General features: G+C 43.9%; 3 protein-coding genes across 3 annotated transcripts in view; 2 read left to right on the top strand and 1 right to left on the bottom strand.

Moving 5' to 3' along the window:
• The first annotated feature begins 2347 nt into the window (after nt 1-2347).
• LOC107284645 (arylacetamide deacetylase-like 4) lies at nt 2348-7328 on the top strand. Its single transcript, XM_015812737.1, has 4 exons — nt 2348-2521; nt 3949-4165; nt 5693-5756; nt 6295-7328. The coding sequence occupies exons 1-4, from the start codon at nt 2348-2350 to the stop codon at nt 7073-7075; spliced, it is 1236 nt and encodes a 411-aa protein (XP_015668223.1). The 3' UTR covers nt 7076-7328.
• A 743-nt stretch (nt 7329-8071) lies between these two features.
• COMMD8 (COMM domain containing 8) lies at nt 8072-11498 on the bottom strand. The gene is made up of 5 exons (XM_015812748.1): nt 11413-11498; nt 10120-10275; nt 9564-9716; nt 9224-9379; nt 8072-8692 (listed from the first exon to the last, which is right to left on the bottom strand). The coding sequence occupies exons 1-5, from the start codon at nt 11452-11454 to the stop codon at nt 8672-8674; spliced, it is 528 nt and encodes a 175-aa protein (XP_015668234.1). The 5' UTR covers nt 11455-11498; the 3' UTR covers nt 8072-8671.
• A 1761-nt stretch (nt 11499-13259) lies between these two features.
• Nucleotides 13260-25774, top strand: part of ATP10D (ATPase phospholipid transporting 10D (putative)) — a 31530-nt gene continuing 19015 nt past the window's right edge. Inside the window, exons 1-15 of the mRNA XM_029283491.1 lie at nt 13260-13423; nt 14259-14453; nt 14683-14887; nt 15190-15275; nt 15837-15943; nt 16787-16918; nt 17273-17388; nt 18008-18260; nt 18729-18931; nt 19545-19727; nt 20367-20757; nt 20908-21014; nt 21723-21849; nt 22641-22825; nt 23017-23302. Of these exons, the coding sequence (XP_029139324.1) occupies nt 13260-13423; nt 14259-14453; nt 14683-14887; nt 15190-15275; nt 15837-15943; nt 16787-16918; nt 17273-17388; nt 18008-18260; nt 18729-18931; nt 19545-19727; nt 20367-20757; nt 20908-21014; nt 21723-21849; nt 22641-22825; nt 23017-23302 (2740 nt within the window). The remainder of the gene's footprint in view (nt 13424-14258; nt 14454-14682; nt 14888-15189; nt 15276-15836; nt 15944-16786; nt 16919-17272; nt 17389-18007; nt 18261-18728; nt 18932-19544; nt 19728-20366; nt 20758-20907; nt 21015-21722; nt 21850-22640; nt 22826-23016; nt 23303-25774) is intronic.

Below are 25774 nucleotides of genomic sequence, written 5' to 3'. Positions count from 1 at the left end.
AAGGCTCAAGATCTTTAGAACCCAGGTTTTTAAGAAGAGACTGGACAGACACTTGTCTGAAATGGTGTAGGGTTCCTGCCTGGGCAGGGGGTTGGACTCGATGACCTCCAAGGTCCCTTCCAACTTTATTATTATTATTATTATTATTGTTGTTGTTGTTGTTGTTGTTGTTATTATCATCATCATCATCATCATTATTATTATTATGATTATTATTATTATAACTAGAAGACCAAGGTCCCTTCCACCTCTATTCTGATTGATCGATTGAAGTGGTCTAGGGTCTCCTGCTTGAGCAGGGGGTTGGACTAGAAGACCCCCAAGGTCCCTTCCAACTCCACAATTCTGTTATTGTATAATCCCAGATCAATCAATCAATGGAACGGCTTGCCTCCAGAAGTTGTGGGNTATCTTTCTTGTGAATAATCCTTCACATAGGCTGAAATCTTAGCCATTTCTGCTAAATTTGAAACTTTAAATGCCCAATCCTCTATAGTAGGCAAACGATCCGTTTTCCAACATTGAGCTATTAATAACCTCGCAGCAGTTATCAAATTCAACATCAATTCCATTTCTTTTTTATCCAAATTTTCCATAATACCCAGCATGTCTTAAAGACATTTTGAATATTCCACCAAATCTTTATCCAAAATGCTTTAACCATCCTACAAGTCCACCACACATGAAAATAAGTTGCATCTAAATTTCCACATCTCCAACATTTAGGTTGTAAGTTAGGATACATACGAGACAATTTTTGAGGATCCAAATGCCACCTATAAAACATTTTGTAAAAGTTTTCTCTGGAGGTTTTCAAGAGGCTGGAGAGGTCTAGGCCCTAGGTTCTCCTGCTTGAGCAGGGGGTTGGACTAGAAGACCTCCAAGGTCCCTTCCAGCTCTATTCTGATCGATTGATTGATTGATTGATTGAAGTGGAAAGTTGATGTGTCCAGATGCCGTCGCTTGGGCTTTGTTCGAATCAACCGGACTCCAGAAGCGGTGAATGCTCCAACACTGGAAGGTTTTAAGAAGAGACTGGAGGAGTCAGAGGAAGATGACTCACAGCTGGGAGCTATCCAGGATGCAAGTAAAGGCAGACAAGAAAAGAGAGTAGGACAGAGGAAATGCAATGGGGCGGCTCCAAAGGCAAAGGAGAAGGCATTAGAAGGCTACGCTTTGGCTGCATAATAAAAGGGAAGGTGTGGGTTTGTGTCGAAGATCGGGTTTCTATGAACTGTGTTTGTTTGCCTTGGACATTGACTCAGGTCTGTGAATAATAAAAGGGGATTGGTTTTTTCCTGCAATTCCAGCTTGTTTGGAAGAGGGGCTTCTCCTTGTGAGCTTCACAAGGACTCACGTAGGCTGGGACAGAACAGATGCATTAAAAACACTGTTTTATGGCTAGCCCGTATTAAGAACACGGAGCCTGGCTAAAAGGCAAAGAACACAAATAGGGAATCCAGTTGAGACCCAGGTCCTTTGCAACGGTCTGAAATGAGATGTTGGCATTACAGCCATGCCATCATGCTGCCCCTTCCTAAGCAAGTTCTGATCGGAATAGAATGGAGAATTATAACAACAGCCCGTAGACTTATAGACCGCTTCACGGTGCTTCACAGCCCTCGCTAAGCGGTTTAGAGTCAACATATTGTCCCCAACCATCTGGTTCCTCGTTTTACCGACCTTGGAAGGACGGAATGCTGAGTCAACCTCGACCCGGTCAGGATCGAACTGCTGGCAATGCTGCATTCTAATCACTGCGCCGCCACCACACACACACACACACCTACCCCTGAACTGGGGGCTCTACACATCCCTGAGGTAGGGGTAGGATGGTCGTGGCTCACGGCCACAGGACAGCTCCCTCTAGGAACCGCAATCGGGCGACGCTTTCCAAAGTTGGCACCATTGCAATATCAGGAAATAAAAAGGGAGCTGAAAATGCTGCACCACGTTGGTGATTAAACCCTTAATAATATAGTAGACTTAATAATGCGGTAGACCGGGTAATCTTTTGGCGTCTAGCCGATGGAAGGAGAACCGAGAAGAGGTTGGCCCACAGAGTAAACCTGTTGAGTCCACACACTAAGAGGTCTACTTAGAGACCTACATTTCCCAACCGGACATAAACCTGTTTTAGAAGGCGAGGATCCAATGTTGCCTTGTGTCCCTGCCTTGTCATCCTTGTAGGTGTCTCCATAATGGGTGGGGGAAGAGAAGGCCGGCCTCCCCTTATTAATCCCATTTATTTTTCCCTGGATCAGCCACTGGACTCTTCACAGCCTCTGTGGACAGTTCGGAGAAGGAGGAGAGGAGAAGACCATCTTTCTGCCCCATACCAGGCGCCATGAGGTCCCTCTGGAAGCTCCTGGTCTGCCTTCTTGTTGGGACCACTATCTACCCAGCCATCTTCCTGCTCTCGGTCATCATCCAGTATGCCCAAACGTCGCTTCCTCCTGCGATTGAACAACAATGGAAGCTCCGTTTCTGCCAGACGGTCTTCATCTCGGGCATCGTTTTAGTAAGGCCTGTCTTTCGTTCCTTCTTTTCCCTCACGGACGTAGAGGAGAAGAATAGCACGGCTTTATTCTTTTCTTCCCGGGTTAGAATTAGCCGGAGTTCATCGGCGTCGCCGCCATCCAAGCGTTTCTTGGCTTTCTTGAGCAAGAAAGCAGTGAAACTGACCGGGTCACCTGCCTGTCCAGATTGGAAGGGCTGAAATAGGAAGGGCTTCCTTCGTTTTCTTTTTCCTGGATCTCACAGCTGGGTGGTAACTGGGCCTGTCCAACTGGGCAGAGTTGGACCCATCCGATCTGCTCAGGGCAGAGGCCTGGGGATGGGGGTTTGGTTCAGACCAGGTAGCCAAATCCAAAGATTTTTTTCATAAATGGGAATGGGGGAAAAAATGGGGTGAAAGTCTTTTTTGTTTAAAAAGGATTTGAAAAAGAAAAATCTTAACTTGGGAGAATTATCCCTCACTATGTTTAAGTTTAAGGTTTGAGTCAAAGTTAAGTTTAAAGTTTAAGTAAAAGTTAAGTTTAGAGTAAAAGTTAAGTTTAAGGTTTGAGTAAAAGTTAAGTTTAAAGTTTGAGTAAAAGTTAAGTTTAAGGTTTGAGTAAAAGTTAAGTTTAAAGTTTGAGTAAAAGTTAAGTTTAAAGTTTAAGTAAAAGTTAAGTTTAAAGTTTAAGTAAAAGTTAAGTTTAGAGTAAAAGTTAAGTTTAAAGTTTAAGTAAAAGTTAAGTTTAAAGTCTGAGTAAAAGTTAAGTTTAAGGTTTGAGTAAAAGTTAAGTTTAAAGTTTGAGTAAAAGTTAAGTTTAAAGTTTGAGTAAAAGTTAAGTTTAAAGTCTGAGTAAAAGTTAAGTTTAAGGTTTGAGTAAAAGTTAAGTTTAAAGTTTGAGTAAAAGTTAAGTTTAAAGTTTGAGTAAAAGTTAAGTTTAAAGTTTGAGTAAAAGTTAAGTTTAAAGTTTAAGTAAAAGTTAAGTTTAAAGTTTGAGTAAAAGTTAAGTTAAAGTTTAAGTGCCCCCACTCGAAGTTCTCCAGCTGGATAAGATGTCACGTCCTATCACTCCCACTCAACTCCCCAATTTGATCCAGCTTCCCTATTGACTTCGCTTATCAGAAGGTCACACAAAGGGATCACATGGCCCCAGGACACCGCAACCGTCATAAATACGAGTCAGTTGAGAACCAATGATATATCCTTGGAGCTGAATATCTAATATTCTTGGAACTGGGTTTCTAACAATTTAGAGTTTATTCTGGATTATTTCACAGAGTTCTTATGATGTTCCTTTGTGAACTTCCAATTTTTTTTTTAGTTGGAGTCACAAAACCCTTTTATTTTTTCCGATTTGACTCCTTAAAACAGTCACTACTAGAGGAACCGTTGTAAGCCGATTAAGATAATCTATCCAAATTAACTCCTCCTCTTTTGTTCTTTGGCAACAGGGAATTGTGTTGGAGGAACTGGGTTTGAGCAGTGTCCCTGAAATCTTACGGATATTCGCTAATGGAATCCCAGCGTGCAGGGATCCGGCCGTCGTCATTCGGGACCAGAAATTTGACGGGGTGCCGGTGAGGATCTACTCATCCAAAACAGTGCCAGCTACGAAACGAAAAGCGATGCTTTACTTCCATGGAGGCTGTGGCATTTTCGGAAGCTTCGGTAAGGGGAGAGAGACGTAGTCCAAGCTAACCACGGATTGCTAAACCGAGATAGCTGGGGAATATTCAGGGCGATAAGCTGGAAGTCTGAAAAGCATCCCGGATGACAGCAAAACACTTCCGGATGGTTGGTTACTAAAACACGTTCGTGAATTTGTTTGGCATTCCACTTCAAAGTCTCCCTCTTTCTCTCTCTCACACACAACCACACACACACACAGGCAGCTCTCAATGAATTAGAATAGAGCTGGAAGGGACCTTGGAGGTCTTCTAGTCCAACCCCCTGCTCAAGCAGGAGACCTTCTATACCATTCCAGACAAATAGCTGCCCAGTCTCTTCTTAAAAACCTCCAGTGTTGGAGCACCCACAATTTCTGGAGGCAGGTTGTTCCACCGGTTAATTGTCCTCACACCTTAATTGCAGATTGTCCTCAAGACCTTAATTGCAGATTGTCTTCACACCTTGATTTTCCTGTCCTGCCTTCAGGTGCTTTGGAGAATAAGTTGACTCCCTCTTCTTTGAGGCAGCCCCTCAAATACTGAAATACTTCTATCTACTACCCTAGTCCTCCTTTTCTCTAGACTGGCTATCCCCCATTCCTGCAGCCGTTCTTCATATTCCAGGTCTTTATTCGTCTTAGTTCCTCTTCTCTGCACTTTTTCCAAAGTCCCAACATCTTTTTTGTCACGTGGGGACCAAAACTGGATGCAAGTATTCCAGATGTGGCCTTACTAAGGCTTTATAAAGCGGTACTAAGACTTCACATGATTTTGATTCTATGCCTGTTTACCCAACCAAGGATTGTGTTGGCTTTTTTGGCTGCTGCCGCACACGGCTGGCTCATGTTTAAGGGATCCTCCACTGGGATTCCAAGGTCCCTCTCATGTGACTGTTTTTGAGCCAGGTTTGACCTACTTTGTAGTTCTGCTTTTGTTTTGTTTTTTGCCTAGTTGTCAAGCCATGCTTTTCTCCACCTTAAATTCCATCTTGTTGGATAAGGCCTATTGTTCAACCCTGTCAAGATCTTCTATCTTCTGGGATGTTGTCTGTTCCTACCAGTTTAGTGTCATCTGCAAATCTGATGAGTTCTCCTTTCTATTCCCTCGTCGAAGTGATTTACTGAAGAGTTGACTAGGCCTATAATGTTCGTGTCAAGAATTATTCTAGTCCAATTAGCTTTGTGCAAGAAGCTGAAGCAAGAGAAGGGTGGACAGGCAGATGTCCATAGATGCTGAGAGAGATTAACAGAGAGGATTAAATTCTCTTGCTAAATGTGGGAGCCATTTGCTCTACATATCTTAACTGAGCCACATCTGTATTTTAGACATTCTAGCTGCACCCACAGCTTCATCCACTTTCAACATTGCCACAGCATTTTTGACATGATTCCAAAAGCAAACAGGACAGACTTTAGCAGAGGCCTGGCACCAGCCATCCATGGCCCGATGGCAAACCTTGTTTAAACCAGGAAAAGCGGTTTCCAGGAATGAACCCTCATCTGTTGTAACTCATCGTTGCTTGTTTCAGATACCTACGAAAGGTTCCTGCGTCACATTGCCAAAGAGGGGGATACAACGGTCATCGCAGTTGGGTGAGTGTTACCTCCTTGCCTCTTTAATAGGCAGGGGAGTCTATGGGCATTTCGCCAAGGTCACCTCACTGGGGGCCAATAATAAATTATATATGGAATTAAGGAGGAACTTCCTGACAGTGAGGACAATTAACCAGTGGAACGGTTTGCCACCAGACGTTGTGGGTGCTTCATCACTGGAGGTTTTTAAGAAGAGACTGGACAGCCACTTGTCTGAAATGGTCTAGGGCCAGGGGTAGGCAACCTTCGCTCTTTTATGACTCGTGGACTTCAACTCCCACAATTCCTGAGCCAGCCATGCTGGCTCAGGAATTCTGGGAGTTGAAGTCCACGAGTCATAAAAGAGCCAAGGTTGTCTACCCCTGGTCTAGGGTTTCCTGCTTCAGCAGGGGGTTGGGCTAGAAGACCTCCAAGGTCCCTTCCAGCTTTCTGATTAATTTTTTAAAAGACCGTATTACAAAAGGAGGCCAGGACCGAACCCGTCAACGTACCACCCTGGATCAGGAAGCCATAATAAGCCATTTCCCACTTCTTTCAGGTATGGAGTTGGGCCGGAAAACCCTTACCCAAACCAGAATGCTGAATGTCTAAAGGCCACCATCTTCCTCCTGAAACATGCCGAAGATTACGGGGTGGACAGCTGCCGTGTTATCATTTCTGGAGACAGCTTTGGGGGGCTATTAGCCGCCCAAGTTTGCCAGTTACTGGTGGACCGGAGTGATCTTCCCAAGGTCCACGCCCAAGCCTTGATCTACCCAGTGCTGCAGGCTCTGGATCTGACCTTGCCGTCCTACCAGCAGAACTGCAGAAGTCCCTTCTTGTGGCGCAAGCTGGTGGCCTTCGTCTGCTGCCGATACTTCAACAAGCCAACTTCCTTCGTGAACGGTCTCCTGAAGAACAGCCATGTCCCGGAGGCCACCCGGCTGAAGTACCAGAAGTGGGTCGACGGCAGCCTTATCCCTGAGGAGTTCAAGGTCAGAGGCTACACGCCGCAAGAGCCTTCCGGGGCTAATTTCAGCCCTCAGCTCTACGAAGAAATGAAAGTGATGCTCACCGTGGCTGGCTCGCCCTTGTTTGCGGACGACGGGGTGATCTCCAAGCTCCCTCAGACCTTCCTTTTGACCTGCGAGTTTGATGTCCTTCGCGATGACGGGCTGCTGTACGTGAAGCGGCTGACGGACAACCGTGTGCCGGTCACCTGGAGCCACGTCGAGAACGGCGTGCATGCCGTTCTCATGTTCTTTGACTATCGCCTCCTGTCGTTTACCTCAGCCAACAGGATTGTGCGCGACGTCAGCGAGTTTATCAGAGGCTTGTGAGGGCCAAATTAAACCGAGAATTAATCTTCCTGAAATGCAGAGAATTCAGTGGCCCAGATTTAGGAAAAACTGGTTAAATGCTGGTTAATGAACCCCAAACCGAGGTTCTCCTCATCCAAACGCAGCTCTTAAAATCAAGCTGATTTTCTGGTTCACAAGAACTCATGAAGGAAGATGAACTTTCCCAGACAGACATTCAAGCCCTCTTAAATGCAACTTGGTGTAGACCTCACAGGACTTCCAATTAACAGAACAAGCGTTGGAAGGGACCTTGGAGGTCTTCTAGTCTAACCCACGCCTTGCTCAGGCAGGAAAAATTATATCATTTCAGACAAATTTCTCCTTAGTTCGATGTAGGCTTGTTCTCTCCTTGATGAGTTTCCAACCATTGTTTCTTGTCCTGCCTTCAGGTGCTTTGGTTGACCCCCCCCCCTCTTCTCTGGGGCAGCCCCTCAAATATGGGGAGACTGCCATCATATCAGAATAACAGAACTTGTCAAAATAGCACTTGTCAAATTAGTAACACGATTGTAACTAATCTTTAGTAAGTTGTGTGGATGCTCCATCACTGTAGGCTTCTCAAAAGAGACTGAAGAACCATTTGTCTGAAATGGTCTAGGATCTCCTGCTCGAGCAGGGGGCTGGACTAGAAGACCTCTGAGGTCCCTTCCAACTCTTCTATTCTATTCTATTCTATTCTATTCTATTCTTCTATTCTATTCTATTCTATTTTTTAAACTCACTGCAGGGCAACTAGCCATGGGAGAATTCAACAATTCAATTTAATTATTTAAAATAATTTAATTTTTTTTTTGTCTTTCACCTTTCATTTTGCCCCTCCTTTGGCCTTCTTTCTTTAATCATTCTATTCCACTGTTTTTTTGGTATTACTGTAACTCTCGTCCTACGACAAATTGTCCTAGACCCACAAGATTCAACACTGTATTAATTCTGCAACATACTTGACAGCCTACGTTTCATCCATTCCACATACACTCAGTTTTAAAAACATTTATTGATTTTTTCCCCACCTACAAGTATTTACTCTAATGTTGTAAGCCCACTTGACATGAATGGGAGTGTTCCTAATGTCGCTTTTAAACTGATGTTCTTAAGTGGAGATGCTCCCTTTTATTTGTAGATAGAAAACATTTCTACTAGAAAACATGGTTCTTAGGCAGGTTAGAAATGAATTATTTCATTTCAAATCTGACAGTCAGATGGTAGTCAACGTACGTAATTGTTTTAACAAATCCAAAGCAAATTGGGGAAAAAAAATTCTTTTTCTTTTGCGCCGAATAATTTGACACAATGTTTGCTGATGTTCCTATGAATTCGAGTGAATTTTCAGCACCGTCAAAACTTTTCAGATATACTGCAACAGTCCAAGCTTTCTTCTATGACACATTTTGGGCATTTAGCCTAAATGTACTTAACTGATTTTGATCTACTGCCCATTAGCAGTTTGAGTCTTTGTTAAACTTGCCATTAAAATTCTCCGTCTTCGTTTATGTGTTGAATTTTGCAGTTCAGGGGGGGAAAAAAAATCCTTTTGCATTTTAGAATAAACATCACCGGGAAATTCCGAGATTGGGCTCATTTCAGTTGCAAAACAACCTTCAAAGAATGAAAAAGATAGAAACCATTAAATAACATTGTCCAACTATATTATAATATTTTAAACTTTATTGTGTAGACCTGATTGCCCCCATATCTCCTCAGTCAATCCCCGACCGTGAAAACCCCAACGTAGGTATCTATAAATAAACTTTGCTCCAGTTGCCGTGATTTAACCTTTTTAGACACTGTTGGGCTGGATAATTAAGTCTCCATTTATATGAAAATCCCAACAGTTTCCAACATCTATGGACCGGCTACCAAATTTCTTCCATAAGAAAAAGAGTAAGCTTTATGAAACAGAATGACTTTCCCCAAAGATAAATATAAGAGTAAAAATGGGAGATACAAAGGACCAGAAAAGTAATTTCAATTAAACATAGAATTATCCCTCAGATTTTGGGCAAAATAAGCATTCGGTGTCTGCTGCTAAGTTGGGTGTTTCCCACTATCAACACAGTCACCGTAGAGCCCAACATTTATTGTTGCTAAGTGAAACATTTGTTAAGTGAGTTAAGCAGACAGACCCACCTTGTTTGCTGCTTCCAAGGCATTTATGAGAGCCTGTAATTCCTCTTTATTCATTTCAACAGAGATATATTTGAGGTCACCATCTCTAGACAAATCCAGATCCAGGTTTAAAAGCGGCATCTGGAGCATGGACAACTTATCGCTAGAAAGCGCAAGCTGTAGAGGAAAGCAAACACAACACAACTAAGACCTGGTTGTTGCTTTTTTAAAAATCAGAATCCATGAAAAGAAATAAATAAAGGATCTTTCTTTTACTTTTGCCCTGCTTTTGCTTCAGAGTCCTTCACGGATCTCCTTCCTAGAATATTATGCAGACAAGAAGTGAGAAGGTTAATCTAACCTTGAGTTGCCAGTCAAAATTCAAGAGCTGGGAGGAACAAATAGCATTTGTTTTTCCAATCAGGGCTTGCCTGATATCGGGTTTCCTGCCTTTCAAACAAGCCAGCATTGCTTTTTGAGTGTCGGGATTTAACTCAGCCAATGGCCGAGCAGCCTACAAAGAAAAGAAATAATTAGCGGTACAAGAGCAACGATTATGCCAGTACAGTTCTTATCCAATAAAAACTAAACTATCCTAAGGCAGGTGTGAAACTCCAGGTGTGTTATTTTTTGTCTGCGACATCTCCTGCTGCCTGAAGGCGCCCGCACCCAACTTGTTGCAAATACAGCTAATCCTCTAGTAGCTACTAACAAAATGGAGGGGGGGGAAAGTCACTTTGAAACATGCACCGGTGGGTCCGTAAGCAAATTGTACCTGTAAATCTGAATAGAAAAACCCACAACCAGGTTCCCCACAAATAAAGCTTGGCTTGTAATGTTCTTAATACGGTTTTTTTTTTCCTGTGAAATAATTTTGACTTTACCCGCAGAATTAAGTCTCTCTTTTCTATACATACCTCTTCATCAGAAAGGTCTTTTCCAACGGTTTTCCTGAAGTACGAGGCCGTTTGTTCTAGAGCCTCCATCCATTCTCTTAAGTCCCAAATAGTGTTATAGTCCTGGTGCCGAGGGAAAGCGTAGCCACACAGCCCATCGACGACCTTGTGAAGGAACTGCGAGAAAAAATTGGCATAAACAAGGACTTTCACGGCATGATTTCTTAAGTGCCACGACTAGGCGGAAGTATAGGTATTCCCCGGCTTACAGCAGTTCGTTTAGTGACTGTCCAAAGTTATGACGTCACTGAAAAAAGGGACTTATGACTGTTTTTCACCCATGCTCAAAATTCAGGCACTTGGCAATTGATTCGTATTTATGACGGTCGCAGTTGCATCTCTCCAAAAGGAAACGGGAGATGCAAATGCAACAGGTAAGGGGCTGGACTAGAAGACCTCCAAGGTCCCTTCCAGCTCTGTCATTCTGTATGAAAGTGAATCCTGCTTGAGCAGGGGGCTGGACTAGAGGACCTCCAAGGTCCCTTTCCAACTCTGCTATTGTTATTCTGTGTGAAAGTGTCTCCTGCTTGAGCAGGGGGCTGGACTAGAGGACCTCCGAGGTCCCTTTCCAACTCTGCTATTGTTATTCTGTGTGAAAGTGTCTCCTGCTTGAGCAGGGGGCTGGACTAGAGGACCTCCAAGGTCCCTTTCCAACTCTATTGTTATGCTGTATGGAAGTGTCTCCTGCTTGAGTAGGGGGCTGGACTAGAGGACCTCCAAGGTCCCTTTCCAACTCTGCTATTGTTATTCTGTGTGAAAGTGTCTCCTGCTTGAGCAGGGGGCTGGACTAGAGGACCTCCGAGGCCCCTTTCCAACTCTGCTATTGTTATTCTGTGTGAAAGTGTCTCCTGCTTGAGTAGGGGGCTGGACTAGAGGACCTCCAAGGTCCCTTTCCAACTCTGCTATTGTTATTCTGTGTGAAAGTGTCTCCTGCTTGAGCAGGGGGTTGGACTAGAGGACCTCCGAGGCCCCTTTCCAACTCTGCTATTCAACACAGCAAGGATGCTACAGGAAGAGACGAAGTAAAACGCCCTACTACGCATGTGCAAAAAAACCAAAAACAAAACAAACCCCACGAACACGCGCATGCGCACACAGATAACACGGAGATTCCTGCGAACCGTTCTGCGCATGCGCAGCTAGCGTCGAGCGTTCGGTGCCCGAACCGAGGGGAAACGAAAGGAAAGAAAGGGCTCCGGTGGTGCAGAAACCGTCCGGCTCATAATAAAGCTCGTCCCTTCTTTCCGTGCTTACCTTCGCCGCCTCGGCCTCCGGCAATTTCTCCAAAAGCTTCATCTTCTCCTGCGCACGCGCAAGAGTCCCGGCGGGTCTGCCTGGATCGCTTTTTTTTTTTTTTTTTTTTAAAGGGCGTTGCGCGCACGCGTGGTTGCCTGCGGCCAGCCGTGGCCTGTTCTGCGCAGGCGCAGCCTTGGTGCCGGTCACGTGAGGCGCATTCCATCCTGGGAATTGTAGTTTTATAACCCCAAAGCGTGTATTACGCCTCTCTTAGTGTATCCCTGCCAGTTAATAATAATAATAATAATAATAATAATAATAATAATAATAATAATAATAATAATAATAATAATAATAATAATAATAATAATAATAATAATAATATTGCCGCCTTCTGACCTGCCAAATCAAGGGGGGAGCCAGACTCTCTTAACAACTGCAGTGATTCACTTAGCAACTGCTAAGAAAAGTCGTAAAATGGAGCAAAACTCAACAATTGTCTCACTTAACAAATGTCTCGCTTAGCGACAGGAGCTTTCGGCTCCGTTGTGGCCGTGCCTGTGTTTGCAAGTGGGAGGACACGTTTCAACCCACGGAAGCCGGGAGAGCCGTCTTGGGGCTGCAACAATTCTTTGCCTTGACTCTTCTAGAACGTTCGTAACAATGGACTTCAGTTGCTGGTTCCAGAGCTTCTCCAAGCTTGGCACCCGGGTATGCTGGCTTAGGTGCCACCGGCCAAGATTTTAAGCCACAATGGCTTGAGGGAACTGCTCCGTTTCCTTCTTGGAAAACTCGGATTGGACGTAGAGTCCAAACACGTAGGTTCCTGTATGGTTTTTGTTTTTTTTAAATTGCCTGCTTTCTTCAGCTACCATTAGTGATGTCTTTTCTATGGGGTCAGATGTGGGCAAAAACCCTACTCTGGTTAACGTAACAGAATGACGAGAGTTGGAAGGGACCTTGGAGGTCTTCTAGTCCAGCCCCCTGCTCAAGCAGGAGACACTTTCAATACAGAATAAGAGAGCCGGAAGGGACCTCGGAGGTCTTCTAGTCCAGCCCCCTGCTCAAGCAGGAGACACTTTCAATACAGAATAAGAGAGCTGGAAGGGACCTCGGAGGTCTTCTAGTCCAGCCCCCTGCTCAAGCAGGAGACACTTTCAATACAGAATAAGAGAGCCGGAAGTGACCGTGGAGGTCTTCTAGTCCAGCCCCCTGCTCAAGCAGGAGACACTTTCAATACAGAATGACAGAGTTGGAAGGGACCTCGGAGGTCTTCTAGTCCAGCCCCCTGCTCAAGCAGGAGACACTTTCAATACAGAATGACAGAGTTGGAAGGGACCTCGGAGGTCTTCTAGTCCAGCCCCCTGCTCAAGCAGGAGACACTTTCAATACAGAATAAGAGAGCTGGAAGGGACCTCGGAGGTCTTCTAGTCCAGCCCCCTGCTCAAGCAGGAGACACTTTCAATACAGAATAAGAGAGCTGGAAGGGACCTCGGAGGTCTTCTAGTCCAGCCCCCTGCTCAAGCAGGAGACACTTTCAATACAGGAGGTCTTCTAGTCCAGTCATTCAAAAATGTACAGTATCTGTGTAGCCACATCAAAAGGGCACTGCACAAAACTATTAAAATTAAGAGGATTGAATAAGAAGCTGAAAAGCAAAAAGGACCGGGGTGGGGATTTGGGTTTGCAACGACCACTCAACTAAATATATTCTGTTCCTTTTTCTTCCAGGTTTATCGGGTGCTTTTTCTCAGAAGATGGGAGAGAGGCTGTGGGGAGTGCGATATTGTCGCCGGTGGCTGATACCGCCCTTCGGCAGGCAGAACAAAGTTAAGCCCAACGCTCCGAGTTGTGACACTTTACTGATGCCTGAAAAATCGAAGAAACACAGAGTAGTTATTCCTTGGTCGACCCATTTTAAAGAAGAGCATAAAAAAGTCACCAACCTTTACGTGAAAAACAAAATACGGACGACAAAATACCGGTTTTGGTCCTTTATACCGAGGAATCTCTTTGAACAGTTCCATAGGTGATTCATTTGTTTACTTGTTTTATTTGAGTTATATGACCAGAATTCATAATTCAACTAGACACAAAGAGAGTTTTCCCCCTCATGCCATCATTCTGCCAAACAACTAATTCCCACGGCACTCTCTTATGCCCTGGCAGAGCTGTTTTACTATTATCCTTCTCATTTTTCCTATTATCTATTCCTTTAGCATCTCATGACTATAACTGTGTTGTTGGTTTCTTATGATTTGTGTTGGTTGCTTTTATTTAGTATCTTATGACTGTCAGACTGAGTGTTATATCATTTATGAAGATTGTATTTTATGATTATGATCATTATTTATCACTTGTGGCTTGTGTGTACACTGAGAGCTTATGCACTGGAGACAAATTCCTTGTGTGTCCAATCACACTTGGCCAATAAAGAATTCTATTCTATTCTATTCTGTAATCCTATTCTATTCTATTCTATTCTATTCTATTCTATTCTATTCTATTCTATTCTAATTTCTATTCTGTAATTCTATTCTATTCTAATCTAATCTCTATTCCATTCCATTCCATTATTTTCTGTTCTGTTCTATTCCATTCCATATTCTAATTCTATATTCTATATTCTGTTCTGTTCTTTCTATTTCTATTCTGTTTCTATTCTAGAGTCTCAACATGTTTTTTACACTGCGGTAACCAAAGCTGAACTATTTAAACGGAATATTTAAGTCAAAAAAGAGACAAAAATGCGGATATTTGAGAATGCATATGATAAATACTTACAGTTTGTGAATACATAATGTTCTGATTAGACACACTGCGTCTCGTATGTTTACCTGTGTGTGTATTTTGTTCTATTTCAGAGTTGCCAATCTGTACTTCCTATTTATAGTGTTGCTTAACTGGGTTCCAGCGGTGGAGGCCTTTAGGAAGGAAATCACCATGATCCCCCTGTGTGTGGTTCTCACCATTATTGCAGTGAAAGACGGCCTGGAGGACTACACAAAGTACAAACTCGACAAGAAGATAAACAATTTCGTCACCAGGGCGTATTGTAGGTATGTAACGCGGCCTGTGCAACATAGTGAGGCCTCGGTTTTAACGGCCACAGGGATGCTGCGACCGCCGTAAGTGTGAAAAATGCTCCTGCGTCATGTTGTAACTTCGAACGGCCACTAAACCGTTGTAAGTAGAGGACTGGCCTGTATCAAACCACGGCACGCTCTTGTTTTCCGTTGACTTGACGGAGCTTTTTTGAGCTCCCCCCCTTTTCCCTTCTTTTTCCAGAAAAGCGAGGGACTACGTGAATAGGTTTTGGAGCGACGTTGCCGTGGGTGACTTTATCCGACTGTCGTGTAACGAGGAGATTCCAGCGGACATGATCCTGATCTATTCCAGTGACGGGGATGGAATCTGCCACCTTGAGACCTCAAGCCTGGACGGAGAGACCAACCTGAAGCAGAGGCAGGTGGTAAAAGGCTTTGCTGAGCAGGTATTGAGAAAACATGAGTAATCCTCAACTTACAACCGTTCACTTAGTGACCCAAGTTACGATGGTACTGGAAAAAGTGCCTTGGGACCGTTTCCCGTCCTTCCCTTTTATTGCATATATTTCCCCCCACAGCTAACCATTACCTAAATATTTGGGTCCAGCCCCCAAGGATGGACATTTTAGCAAAAGCAAACGCACCCATGTCCTCGTGTCGGCTAGATAGAAATCTCATTATTTCTAGAAATTATAACATTCTGCACCTGGATTTTATTTTTTTGTGGGGGGATCTTCCTCTTTTGCAGGCCTATGAAATTAATCCAGAAGAAATTATATGCAGAATAGAATGTGAGAGTCCGAACAATGACCTTAACTCCTTCCGGGGCTTCATGTAAGTATTTTTGAAGTTGCTCTGAAACATCCTTCTTCCGTTTGAGGAGAAACAAAACAAAACGTGGGGTGCTCCTTTCCTAAGCAGGACCATAATAGTCCTCAATTTACAACAGTTCACTTAGTGACCAAAGTTATGAAGGCACCGATAAACACGAGTTAGGACCGTTTTTCATATTTGGGACCTTTGCAGCATCCCAGGGTCACGTGATCCAAAATCCCGAAGCTTGGTAACTGACTCCTACTTACGACGGTCGCGGTGTCCCCAGCTCACATCCATAACTCTATAATTAATATTGCTAGAATTTCCCGTTTTCCTCTTAACCATATTTAATTTTCTAAGAGGCCTAAATAATAGCGTATTAAAAATCTAAATATATTGCACCGAAATAGCACATCGTATTAAAACCGAGAAGGGGGATTCGTACTTACGACGGTCGTGGCGTCTCCTGGGGGTCACACGATCCCCTTTTGCGATCTTCTGACAAGCGAAGTCAAGGGGGAAGAAGCCAGATTCATTTCACAACCGTGAGAATTAATCTTAGATTTCCGTACGTTACAGTGAGAATGTGGATCAGGAGCGAGTGGGCCTAAATAAGGACAACCTGTTGATGCGTGGATGTATTGTCAGAAACACCGAAGCTGTTGTCGGGATTGTGGTGTACGCAGGTGGGTGCCATGCCTGGGTTGTGCGGGAGCGAAAGAGGTATCGGCCCCTTCGTTGGGTCAATTAGGAAGTCACAAAACACGGTTCCAGAACTTTGAGCAGTTAAATGGAAAGGAAGCGAAGTTCTGTAAATTGCATGGACATATTGTCTATGTTAATAATAATAATAATAATAATAATAATAATAATAATAATAATAATAGTAGTAGTAGTAGTAGTAGTAGTAGTAGTAATAATAATAATAATAATAATAATAATAATAATAATAATAATAATAATAATAAAGTTGGAAGGGACCTTGGAGGTCATCTAGTCCAACCCCCTGCTCAGGCAGGAAACCCTATACCATTTCAGACAAATGGCTGTCCAGTCTCTTCTTAAAAACTTCCAGTGTTGGAGCATTCACTGCTTCTGGAGGCAGCGGAGAGAAGCAGCCTGGAATTAAGGAGGAATTTCCTGACAGTGAGGACAATTAACCAGTGGAACAGCTTGCCACCAGAAGTTGTGGGTGCTCCATCACTGGAGGTTTTTAAGAAGAGACTGGACAGTCACTTGTCTGAGATGGTATAGGTTCTCCTGCTTGGGGGGGGGGGCTGGACTAGAAGACCTCCACGGTCCCTTCTAACTCTGATATTCAGAACGGTATAGGGTCTCCTGCTTGAGCGGGGGGGGGGGTTGGACTAGAAGACCTCCAAGGCCCCTTCCAGCTCTATTCTTATTGATTGATCGAAGTTCACGTGATTCAGAACAGATCGTGTAAGCACTGCATAAGCATGAGTTAAGGATTTTCTTTGCATTGAAACATCCAATGTGTGTGTGTGTGTGTGTTTTGTTTGTGTTGCAAGGTCACGAAACAAAAGCCATGTTAAACACAACAGGAGCTCGCTACAAGCGAAGTAAACTAGAGAAGAGAATGAACAAAGACATCCTCTGGTGTGTGTTGCTTCTGATAGTGATGTGTTTTATCGGGGCGATCGGTAAGTTAAAGGCGAGGCTAACTGATGTATAAAAGGGGGAAAGTCAAAAGCTTTTTAAAATTTGTTTATTTGAATTTTTTGTTTGTTTGTTTCTTATTTTACTTTCAGTCTTTCAAATTTGCTAAGCCTGATTGGAGAGAGAGAGAGAGAGAGAGAGAGAAAGAGCAATATACCAAGAACAACATGATAGCTCTTTTAATATCAAGTAATTTAGCTTAAGACCGAAAACTTTTATTATGCAACGTATACTTTTGATATAGGCTCTTCTGCCATTGTTTTAAAGAACAGTAAATCATGTTGATCGTTTGATGTTTAATTGCCCCAAATCTTTCCTTTCCTTTCCTTTCCTTAAAGGCCACCGGCATTGGCTAAGTGCCCACGAGAGACCCCCTCTCTACGCAAGCGGAAAAGAACTCCGTGCAGAATTGGGAGGTTTTTTAATGTTCTGGACGATGATCATTTTATTGCAGGTAATTTCACAGCTTGTTCCCTCCAACTTTTTTGATTTATGTCCCTGTGATCCTGAAAGGACTGGGTCAAAGCAATGTTTTTCTTGTACAGGCAGTCCTGGACTTACCACTAGAATTCAGCTCAAAATTTCTGTGGCCAAGGAAAACATTTGTTAGGTGAAGTTTGTCCCGTTTTACGACCTTTCTCGCCACTGTTGTTAAGTGAATCACTGGAGAAAAGAATAAAGGGTTAGGAATTAAATTTGTCTTAGTGAATGATCAACTCAGACAACACGTTGGTTGAATAAGTACTACTGAATTGTATAGAAAAAAATTAATAAAACCCTTTTAAAACTAAAAAAAAAAAATCTTAACATCTTTCCTAACCAGATGTGTATTTTTGTCCAAATTTTTTTTTGCTTTAACACAGGTCCACCCACCACAATACGTGCCAGATTTGGGGTGACGTTTCCAACATTTGCTAGATCTATTTTAAAACGTTTTTGTTAAATGTTTAACATTTTTAAACCCTTTGGCTAACCTAGCAGGTGGTAAGTGCCATCTATATAGGACACCTTATGTAAGTTTTCTTTGTTAAGAGGTGGCTGTTGCCAATTTATAATTATAAATCGCCTCTCAGGTCTTGATCCCAATCTCTCTCTACGTGTCCATTGAATTTGTGAAACTGGGACACATCTTTCTGATCCGGAATGACCTGGATTTATACGACGAAGCCTCCGATCGAAAGATTCAGTGCGGATCGCTGAATATCGCAGAAGATCTGGGCCAGATCGAATACATTTTCTCGGACAAAACCGGAACGCTGACAGAGAATAAAATGGTGTTTCGGAGATGTAGCATTGCGGGATTAGAATACGGCCACGAAGAAAATGGTAAGACGGAGGGCAAATCCACGGAGGGGCTCCTTTTGATAAAAGACAACCAGTCCTCGGTTTACAGCGGTCCACTTAGCGAAAGGAACCTGGAAACTAGACAGCAAATATTTTGATAATTCGTATCAACGCTTCTGAGGTGCCCCGATTTATAGGTATGCCTAATCCACTAGACAATTTGATGATTATTTTTTTTAAAAAAAATTAAATTTAAGGTCAGCCTCAATCATTTCTCTTGAAGAGGGGTCCACAAATAGTCCTCAGTTTACAACGGTTCACTTAGTGTCCATTCAAGCACCGAAAAAAGTGACCGGGGACCATTTTTCACACTTGCGACCCCCCACGGTCAGGTGAATGAAAAGTGGGGCAACCAGGTGTCTTGGTTTGCAACCGAGATTCGGGGTGCTCCGTTGTGGTTTCATAAGCCGAGGACTGCCCGTAACACAGCTGTTTTTTCTCCACAACTAGCCAAAAGACTGGAAACGTATCAAGATTACGAAGAGGAAGAAGAGGACGCAGCCTTTTTCTCCTCCCACTCTTCGCTGAGGCACGCAGCCAGGGCGAGGTTCTTCAGCCACAGGTCCAGCGAATTTCTGAATACCCGGATTCTTCCCAGGACCAGCAGCATGGGACTTGGTAGCTGGAGACACCTCGCTTTCAGCAGCCCTCTGGTAAGGGTTCCCAAATCAACCCGTCTCTGCGCGAGAGCCCAGCAGAGTTGCCAACCTGTTCTCCTCTGTTCAGACGCTTCTTTATTGACCCCCCCTCCCCAAAATAAATTATTTACGACCCCTGTTCTCGGCCATTTTACCTGAAGGTGACTTAAAATGCAGTTTTCCCTACTTTGGAAGAGATAGGCGTCAGAGCGTGCAGAGTCTTATTGCGCCGGGATAACCCAGGCGTGAACACAGTAAACAGTGGTTTGTATTAAGTGGTGGTTTATCTTACACTATCTACAATATCATACACTAGGAACAATCTGCCTACGCGGGCTAATGCAGCAGGATCCAAGCCACCGCAGTTACAACAGAAAGAAGGGAAGAGAGACAGCACAGCACACCTGAACCTTGCCGTTTATACAAAGGCTCTTAAAGAGACACAGACCCTGCTGAGTCATTCCCATCATTCCATCCTACCTCGTACATTACATCAGCTGGTTAGCTGTTAAATTATGACCTTGACAATCGTTAGAAAACACTTTTTAAAAAAATAACAAATCGGCACACGACTAAAATGGGGAAGAAAAAAACCCCCCTGACTTTGTTCTTTTAATATTACCCACAGGAGACGGACGTTGTGCCAGATATGCGACTATTAAAAAAAGTGAACCGGGTCTCATCCAGAGCATACTACTATCCAGGCAAACAGAAACTGATCCCGGAAATAGTGTACATCACTGAATTCTTCATAGCCCTGGCAATTTGCAACACGGTGGTCGTCTCAGAACCTGACCAACCACGACTTAGGGTGAGTATAGAGCAGGGGTAGGCAACCTTGGCTCTTTTATGACTCCAGCCATGCTCAGGTTGCCTACCCCTGGTATAGAGGATAGAGAATCCCAGATCTTCCATATAGCAGGACCTTGGAGGTCTTCTAGTCCAACCCCCTGCTCAAGCAGGAGACCTTATACCATTCCAGACAAGTAGCCGTTCAGTGTCTTCTTGAAAACCTCCAGGAATGGAGCAGCCACAACTTCCAGTGGCAAGCTGTTCCACTGGTTGATTGTCTTCCATGTTAGGTAATTTCTCGTTAGTTCTAGGTTGGTTCTCTCCTTGATTAGTTTCCTTCCATTGTTTCATTTTGGGATTATACTGCGTGTTGAGCTGTATATTGATTTACGACACGGGATCGTGCCTCTGGAGAGACCCCCCAGACTGTAATCCATTTTTGAATATTTATAGATCATTCCTTGTTTTACAGAGGAGGTGGTCTTCCATGGTCAAGATGCCGGCTTTAAACCTGGGCGAATTTAAAAATATCTTCCAAAGATTGTCGAGCCGCAGAACGAGCTTGCAAAGTCCAGATTCTTCAGGAGGACAAAAAGAGAGTGCCAAAACCCCTGAAAAGTTATCTGTTCATGTGAAGTTTCCGTCCTCGCCAGCACAGTTATTGGACACTCTGGAAATGCCAGCGGGGTCCCCTAGCCCCAAAAAGCCAGACATTTTAAGATTACCGGAAGACCGCCCGGACCGATTGTCGTACGAGTCGTTAAATATTCCAGAGATCTGTTACGAGGCCGAGAGTCCCGACGAAGCGGCCTTGGTGCACGCTGCCAGGGCTTACCAATGCACCTTGAAAGCTAGAAGTCCCGATCAGGTGCAGATCGACTTTGCGTCTTTGGGAATGCTAACGTTCCAGCTTTTGCACCTGTTGCCTTTCGACTCCGTCCGCAAACGTATGTCCGTGGTGGTGAAGCATCCCATGTTAAACCAAGTGGTGGTGTACACGAAAGGAGCAGACGCCGCCATCATGAATTTGCTGGACCTGGGATTAACAGGTTAGGGGCCGCGACCGTCATAAATAGGAGTCAGTTGCCAAGGCTTTGAGTTCTGATCACCTAACCACAGAGCCAAGAGAATTGATTGAGTTATTTTCCCAAAGTCTTATATATTTAGTATTCTCTGCCCCGTCTTTTATTTAAATTCAGGCAAAGATAAAATAGCGGCACAGAGGAAGATGGTCCAAGAAAGAACGCAGAGGCACTTAAACGATTATGCCAGACAAGGACTACGCACGCTTTGTATCTCTATGAAGGTAATTTTGCAAAAAAAGGATGACGCCTAAAGAATTCACAAGAATCTCCTTTTTAAAGATGTCTGATATGAAAAAAAAATCGACTTCATATTTCCTCCCCCCCTAGTTTAGGAAACAGCAGCCAGGGCATAATCAGACATCCCTGTTTATTGGTGTGGTTCAATCCACTGCTGAAAATAATGAATAATATAGATTCTTCCTAGGGATAAGCTGCTCTTTTGTGCCATGGGGAATATATGTTCCAATCCATGCTGGCTCAGGAATTCTGGGAGTTGAAGTCCACAAGTTGTAAAGGCAGGGATAGTTGCCCACCTTAAACGTGGATTATGGCTCCTTATATTTGGGATAGAGGGTTGAATAGATTCTCTTCCTCCTCCTCCTCCTCTTTCTCCTCCTCCTCTTTCTCCTTCAATTTCTTCTTCTTCCTCCTCCTCCTCCTCCTCCTCCTCCTCCTCCCCAACTCATTGCAGGGCTACTCACCACGGAACAATTCCAACAATCCAATTCAATTACTTAAAACAAATAAAAACTATATATTTTTTAATTTTTGTCCTTCATTTTGTCCCTCCTTTGGCACCCTTACTTGTTTAAGGATTCTACTCCACCGTTTCTTTGATATTAGTGCAAACTCGTGTCCCACGGCCAGTTGCAATGTCAGCGTTGCCATTCTCTTATGGTGTATTTTTTTTTGGGGGGGGGGGCATTCAGGTGCTGAGCAACGAGGAGTATGAAGAGTGGCTAAAAGGACAATATGTAGCCGAGAGCAGCATAGAAAACCGAGAACAGCTACTTCTGGAGTCAGCGGAGAGACTTGAAAACAAATTGACTCTGTTGGGTGAGTTGGGAAAACAAACGGATGCTGAAGTTTTAAAAATGCAGGAAGCGGTCTCTGGGGCGCAAAAGGCTGGGCACCTCTGGCTTAGAAAGTTCGTGGTATTGCTTTATAAACTTTGCTAGCCAATCAATAGTCAGACAAATAGAGTTATCACATATGTAAAGAAGATATCCATCATTCCTGTACGGGCCCTTATTCCCTCCTCAGTACATCACATCATGGACTTGTTTCCCGCACTTGTGTGAAATCGGCCCCTGACGCAAACGCTGATTTACAGAAGGGAGATAGCCGTAGTTAGGCAAAGCTAACACAATTTGTTTCTTTTTCTTTTTTTCTAGTCCCAGTTACAAAACCCTTACTTTCTGAAAAGTTTTGGGCTTCCCATTTCAGGAAAGTGTAGCTTTTAAATGCCAAAGGGACGGTTTGGACTGTGGGTGAAGTGTTTTGAACCGGTGGAACAACCCGCCTCCAGAAGCTGTGAATGCTCCAACACTGGAGGTTTTTAAGAAGAGACTGGACAGCCATTTGTCAGAAATGGTCTAGGGTTTCCTGCCTGAGCAGGGGGTTGGACTAGATGACCTCCAAGGTCCCTTCCAACTTTATCATTACTACTACTACTACTACTACTACTACTATTATATTATTATTATTATTATTATTATTATTATTATTATTATTATTATTATTATTATTATTATTATTATTATTATTATTATTATTATTATTATTATTTCGAAGGAACTAGTCATTGGAACCTCGTGAAACTGGGTTTTTATTTTTATTTTAAATAGGCGCCACTGGAATTGAAGACCGGTTGCAAGAGGGGGTTCCAGAAACCATAGCGGCTCTTCGGAAAGCGGGAATTAATATTTGGATGCTAACGGGCGATAAAAAGGAGACGGCCATCAATATTGCTTATTCCTGCAAATTATTGGACGGGTCGGACAAGCTTTTCACCCTGGACAGCGAGAATTTGGTGCGTCTGGTGGAAGAACTTATTTGCCCCCCCCTACAAATGTTATATCTTTGTATGATCTCAGGGCTGAAAAGGAGAGGGTCTTCCCAGCACAGGGGGTCCCCGGGTTAGGACCACAATGGAGCCTTACAAGCAACTGAGGTGAAACTTTAATCTCACTTAAGTCTTTTTTTTTCTCTTTTCCCAACCAGGAGACCTGTGCCCTTAAAGCAAAAAGCATTTTGGAAGATATCGATACCAGGACTGGCACCCCAAAGGCGGACAACACCCCAGGAACGGCGGCGTCCGCCGGGAGCTTTGCCTTAATCATAAACGGGCCGACGCTGGACTTTGCTCTGCACAAAAAGGTGAAGGACACGTTCATGCAGCTTGCAAGGAAGGTCCGCGCGGTCATCTGCTGCAGGGCCACCCCCCTGCAGAAGAGCAAAATGGTGAAGCAGGCGCAGAAGGAGCTACAGGTGATGACGTTGGCTGTCGGTGAGTTGTGCCACCTCTTCCAGACCTTAAACCCCGTCTTTTTGCACCCGGGATGTTCCATGGAATTTTAAATGTTTCAACGGTGCAATTCCGGACCATCCTGGGACCAATAAGGACGAGGGTTCAAGAGCCCCTTACTCCATGACATGACTGTCCTAGTGCAGTGTTGGCGAACCTATGGCCCCGTGTGCCAGAGGCGGCACTCAGAGCCCTCTCTGTGGGCACGCGCGCCGTTTTGTGGAGGCTGTACCGATAGCAAGTGGGAGGTCTAGTGGCAGGACTCCGATTCTCTTCACCCCACGTCCAGCTGGTAAAAGCAGGAAATTCTGCCCCCCTTATGGACACCTTTCATCAAGCCCTGATCAAGGATTCTAGGGACTTAATTAGGATTCCTACAACTCGGTGCTTTTTGTGCACCTTTGATAAAGGAATACACATAACAAGCAAACCCCCATCAAACCGAGTTTACTCAAAGCAGCAAGGTCTGCCCCCCTGTGGCCGGCGTGTGCTGTAACATTTGGCAGAGGAGCCCCGGAGTGGCTTATTTTTATTCTCTCCCTTCCTTCCTTCCTTTGATGGAAGCTCCAAGCAGCCACCGAAGAGGCTGCAGGGAATATAAGAGAGAATTCCTGGAGCTAAAACTTCATTTCTAATAGGACACGGAGGATGGCAGAGCAGGGAGTGCTGCCCTCCTGTGGCCAGATAAGTCCATGGCATCTTTTTCCCTAAGGCACAGTTACTGGATAGTGTGTGTGTGTGTGTGTGTGTGTACTGGATAGCGTGTGTGTGTGTGTGTGTGTGTGTGTGTGTGTGTGTGTGTGAGAGAGAGAGAGAGAGAGAGAGACAGAGAGAAATCAAAAATAATTTTATGAACAATTATTTCATTGGAAGTTTATTTTGGTAGAACAGGACATTTCTGAGCACACCCAAACCCCAAATCCTTACAAAAGGTGATCCTCCGTGACTTCAACGAAGAGCAGGAGCACCAGGTGCCCAACAGGTCCAAGCTCCTCACTGCAGGATCACAAATACAGTTGAAAGTAGTTTCAAACACTTTATTGTTTAACACAAGCATCACATCTTCCAAGCATAACCCAGCTGCAACAGTTTGTACAATGCAAAACACAATACAGGTAAAATACATAAAAATATCATCCAATATTTTAAGGATAAAAAGTCACATGTTTATAATTGTAAAAATTACAAAAGCAATGATAAAATACCGTGATGGGTTAAATAATTCACTAATTTAAAATGACATTTTTAATAAAAAGGTGAGGTATAAAAGAAACACCAACAGATTTCTCACAGAAGAAAGAAAACACAACTTTTGTGTTCAAATACATGAATATCACAACAGGTATCTCTTGGTGAAGAGACGGTGATAAGAACGGATACATATAAAGGATACATAAAAAGAGGCATCTACCATAGGCATCACAACTACTTAACAACAGTAAATCCGGAGTAAAATTCAGCTTTATTACAAAACATACACGTCAAACAGAATGTTATAAAGTCTGGATCCCATTTACAAATACTTCAGAAACCAAAAGATAAATGTGTGTGACAGAAGAAATCAAAATTAGTGAGGGGACAGCCGCATACTGTGTGTCAGAATTATTTACCAGTCAAAACATAACTTACACATTTTAAACAACAGGCAAGGATAAAATTATTCCCAGGTGGAAAAACAGAAATCTCTTTCCAAGCACTGGCCACACACTGGTCATTTAAAAGGCCCATGAGGATTTCTTCCTGGTTCTAAGATCCATCGCCAGGGCTAAATTTACACCAGGCAGAAAACTATAAAATCTATTATCAATCACCGGCACATCTAGCGTTAAAAAGGGCCATTGAGATGTTTTCTGGTTCTAAGAACCAACATCATGCCTGAATTAAGCCAGGCAAGGAACCTACTCAGGGTTTCAGTGGCCACGGCTGGAATTAAAAAGGGCCACACAGATTTATTTTCCAGTTCGAGGACCTGATGCCTCACCCTAGCAAAAAATCTAGTTATCAATTTATTCAGATGGGAAAACCTCATCACAAAGTTCAACACCGGATTTATTTTTGGTTCTAAGAGATCCGGCTGCTTCTGACATTATTTCTCAGGGGGTGAAGGTGGGAGGGAAGCGATCCCAAAGGATTCCCTCCATCCAGTTTGAGACTCAGCTGGACTCGCAACTCAAACGAAAGAGGAGGAGCCGTTTCTGCCTCTGCCAGGGGGGGGCTGGGGGGGGCACACAGGCAAACAGCAAGGACAGCCTGCGCTTCCCTCCCAAGGCGCAAGCAGTCCCATCAGCCCCAGCCCTTGCCATTTGCCCTCCCTTCCCTCCCAAGGCGCAAGCAGTCCCATCAGCCCCAGCCCTTGCCAGTTGCCCACCCTTCCCTCCCAAGGCGCAAGCAGTCCCATCAGCCCCAGCCCTTGCCAGTTGCCCTCCCTTCCCTCCCAAGGCGCAAGCAGTCCCA

The sequence above is a fragment of the Protobothrops mucrosquamatus genome, unplaced genomic scaffold (assembly GCF_001527695.2).
Source record: "Protobothrops mucrosquamatus isolate PMUCROS unplaced genomic scaffold, P.Mucros_1.0 scaffold109, whole genome shotgun sequence".
Lineage (NCBI taxonomy): Eukaryota > Metazoa > Chordata > Lepidosauria > Squamata > Viperidae > Protobothrops > Protobothrops mucrosquamatus.
The sequence above is the reverse complement of the archived record's forward strand: the minus strand, read 5'-3'. Positions and strand labels throughout refer to the sequence as shown.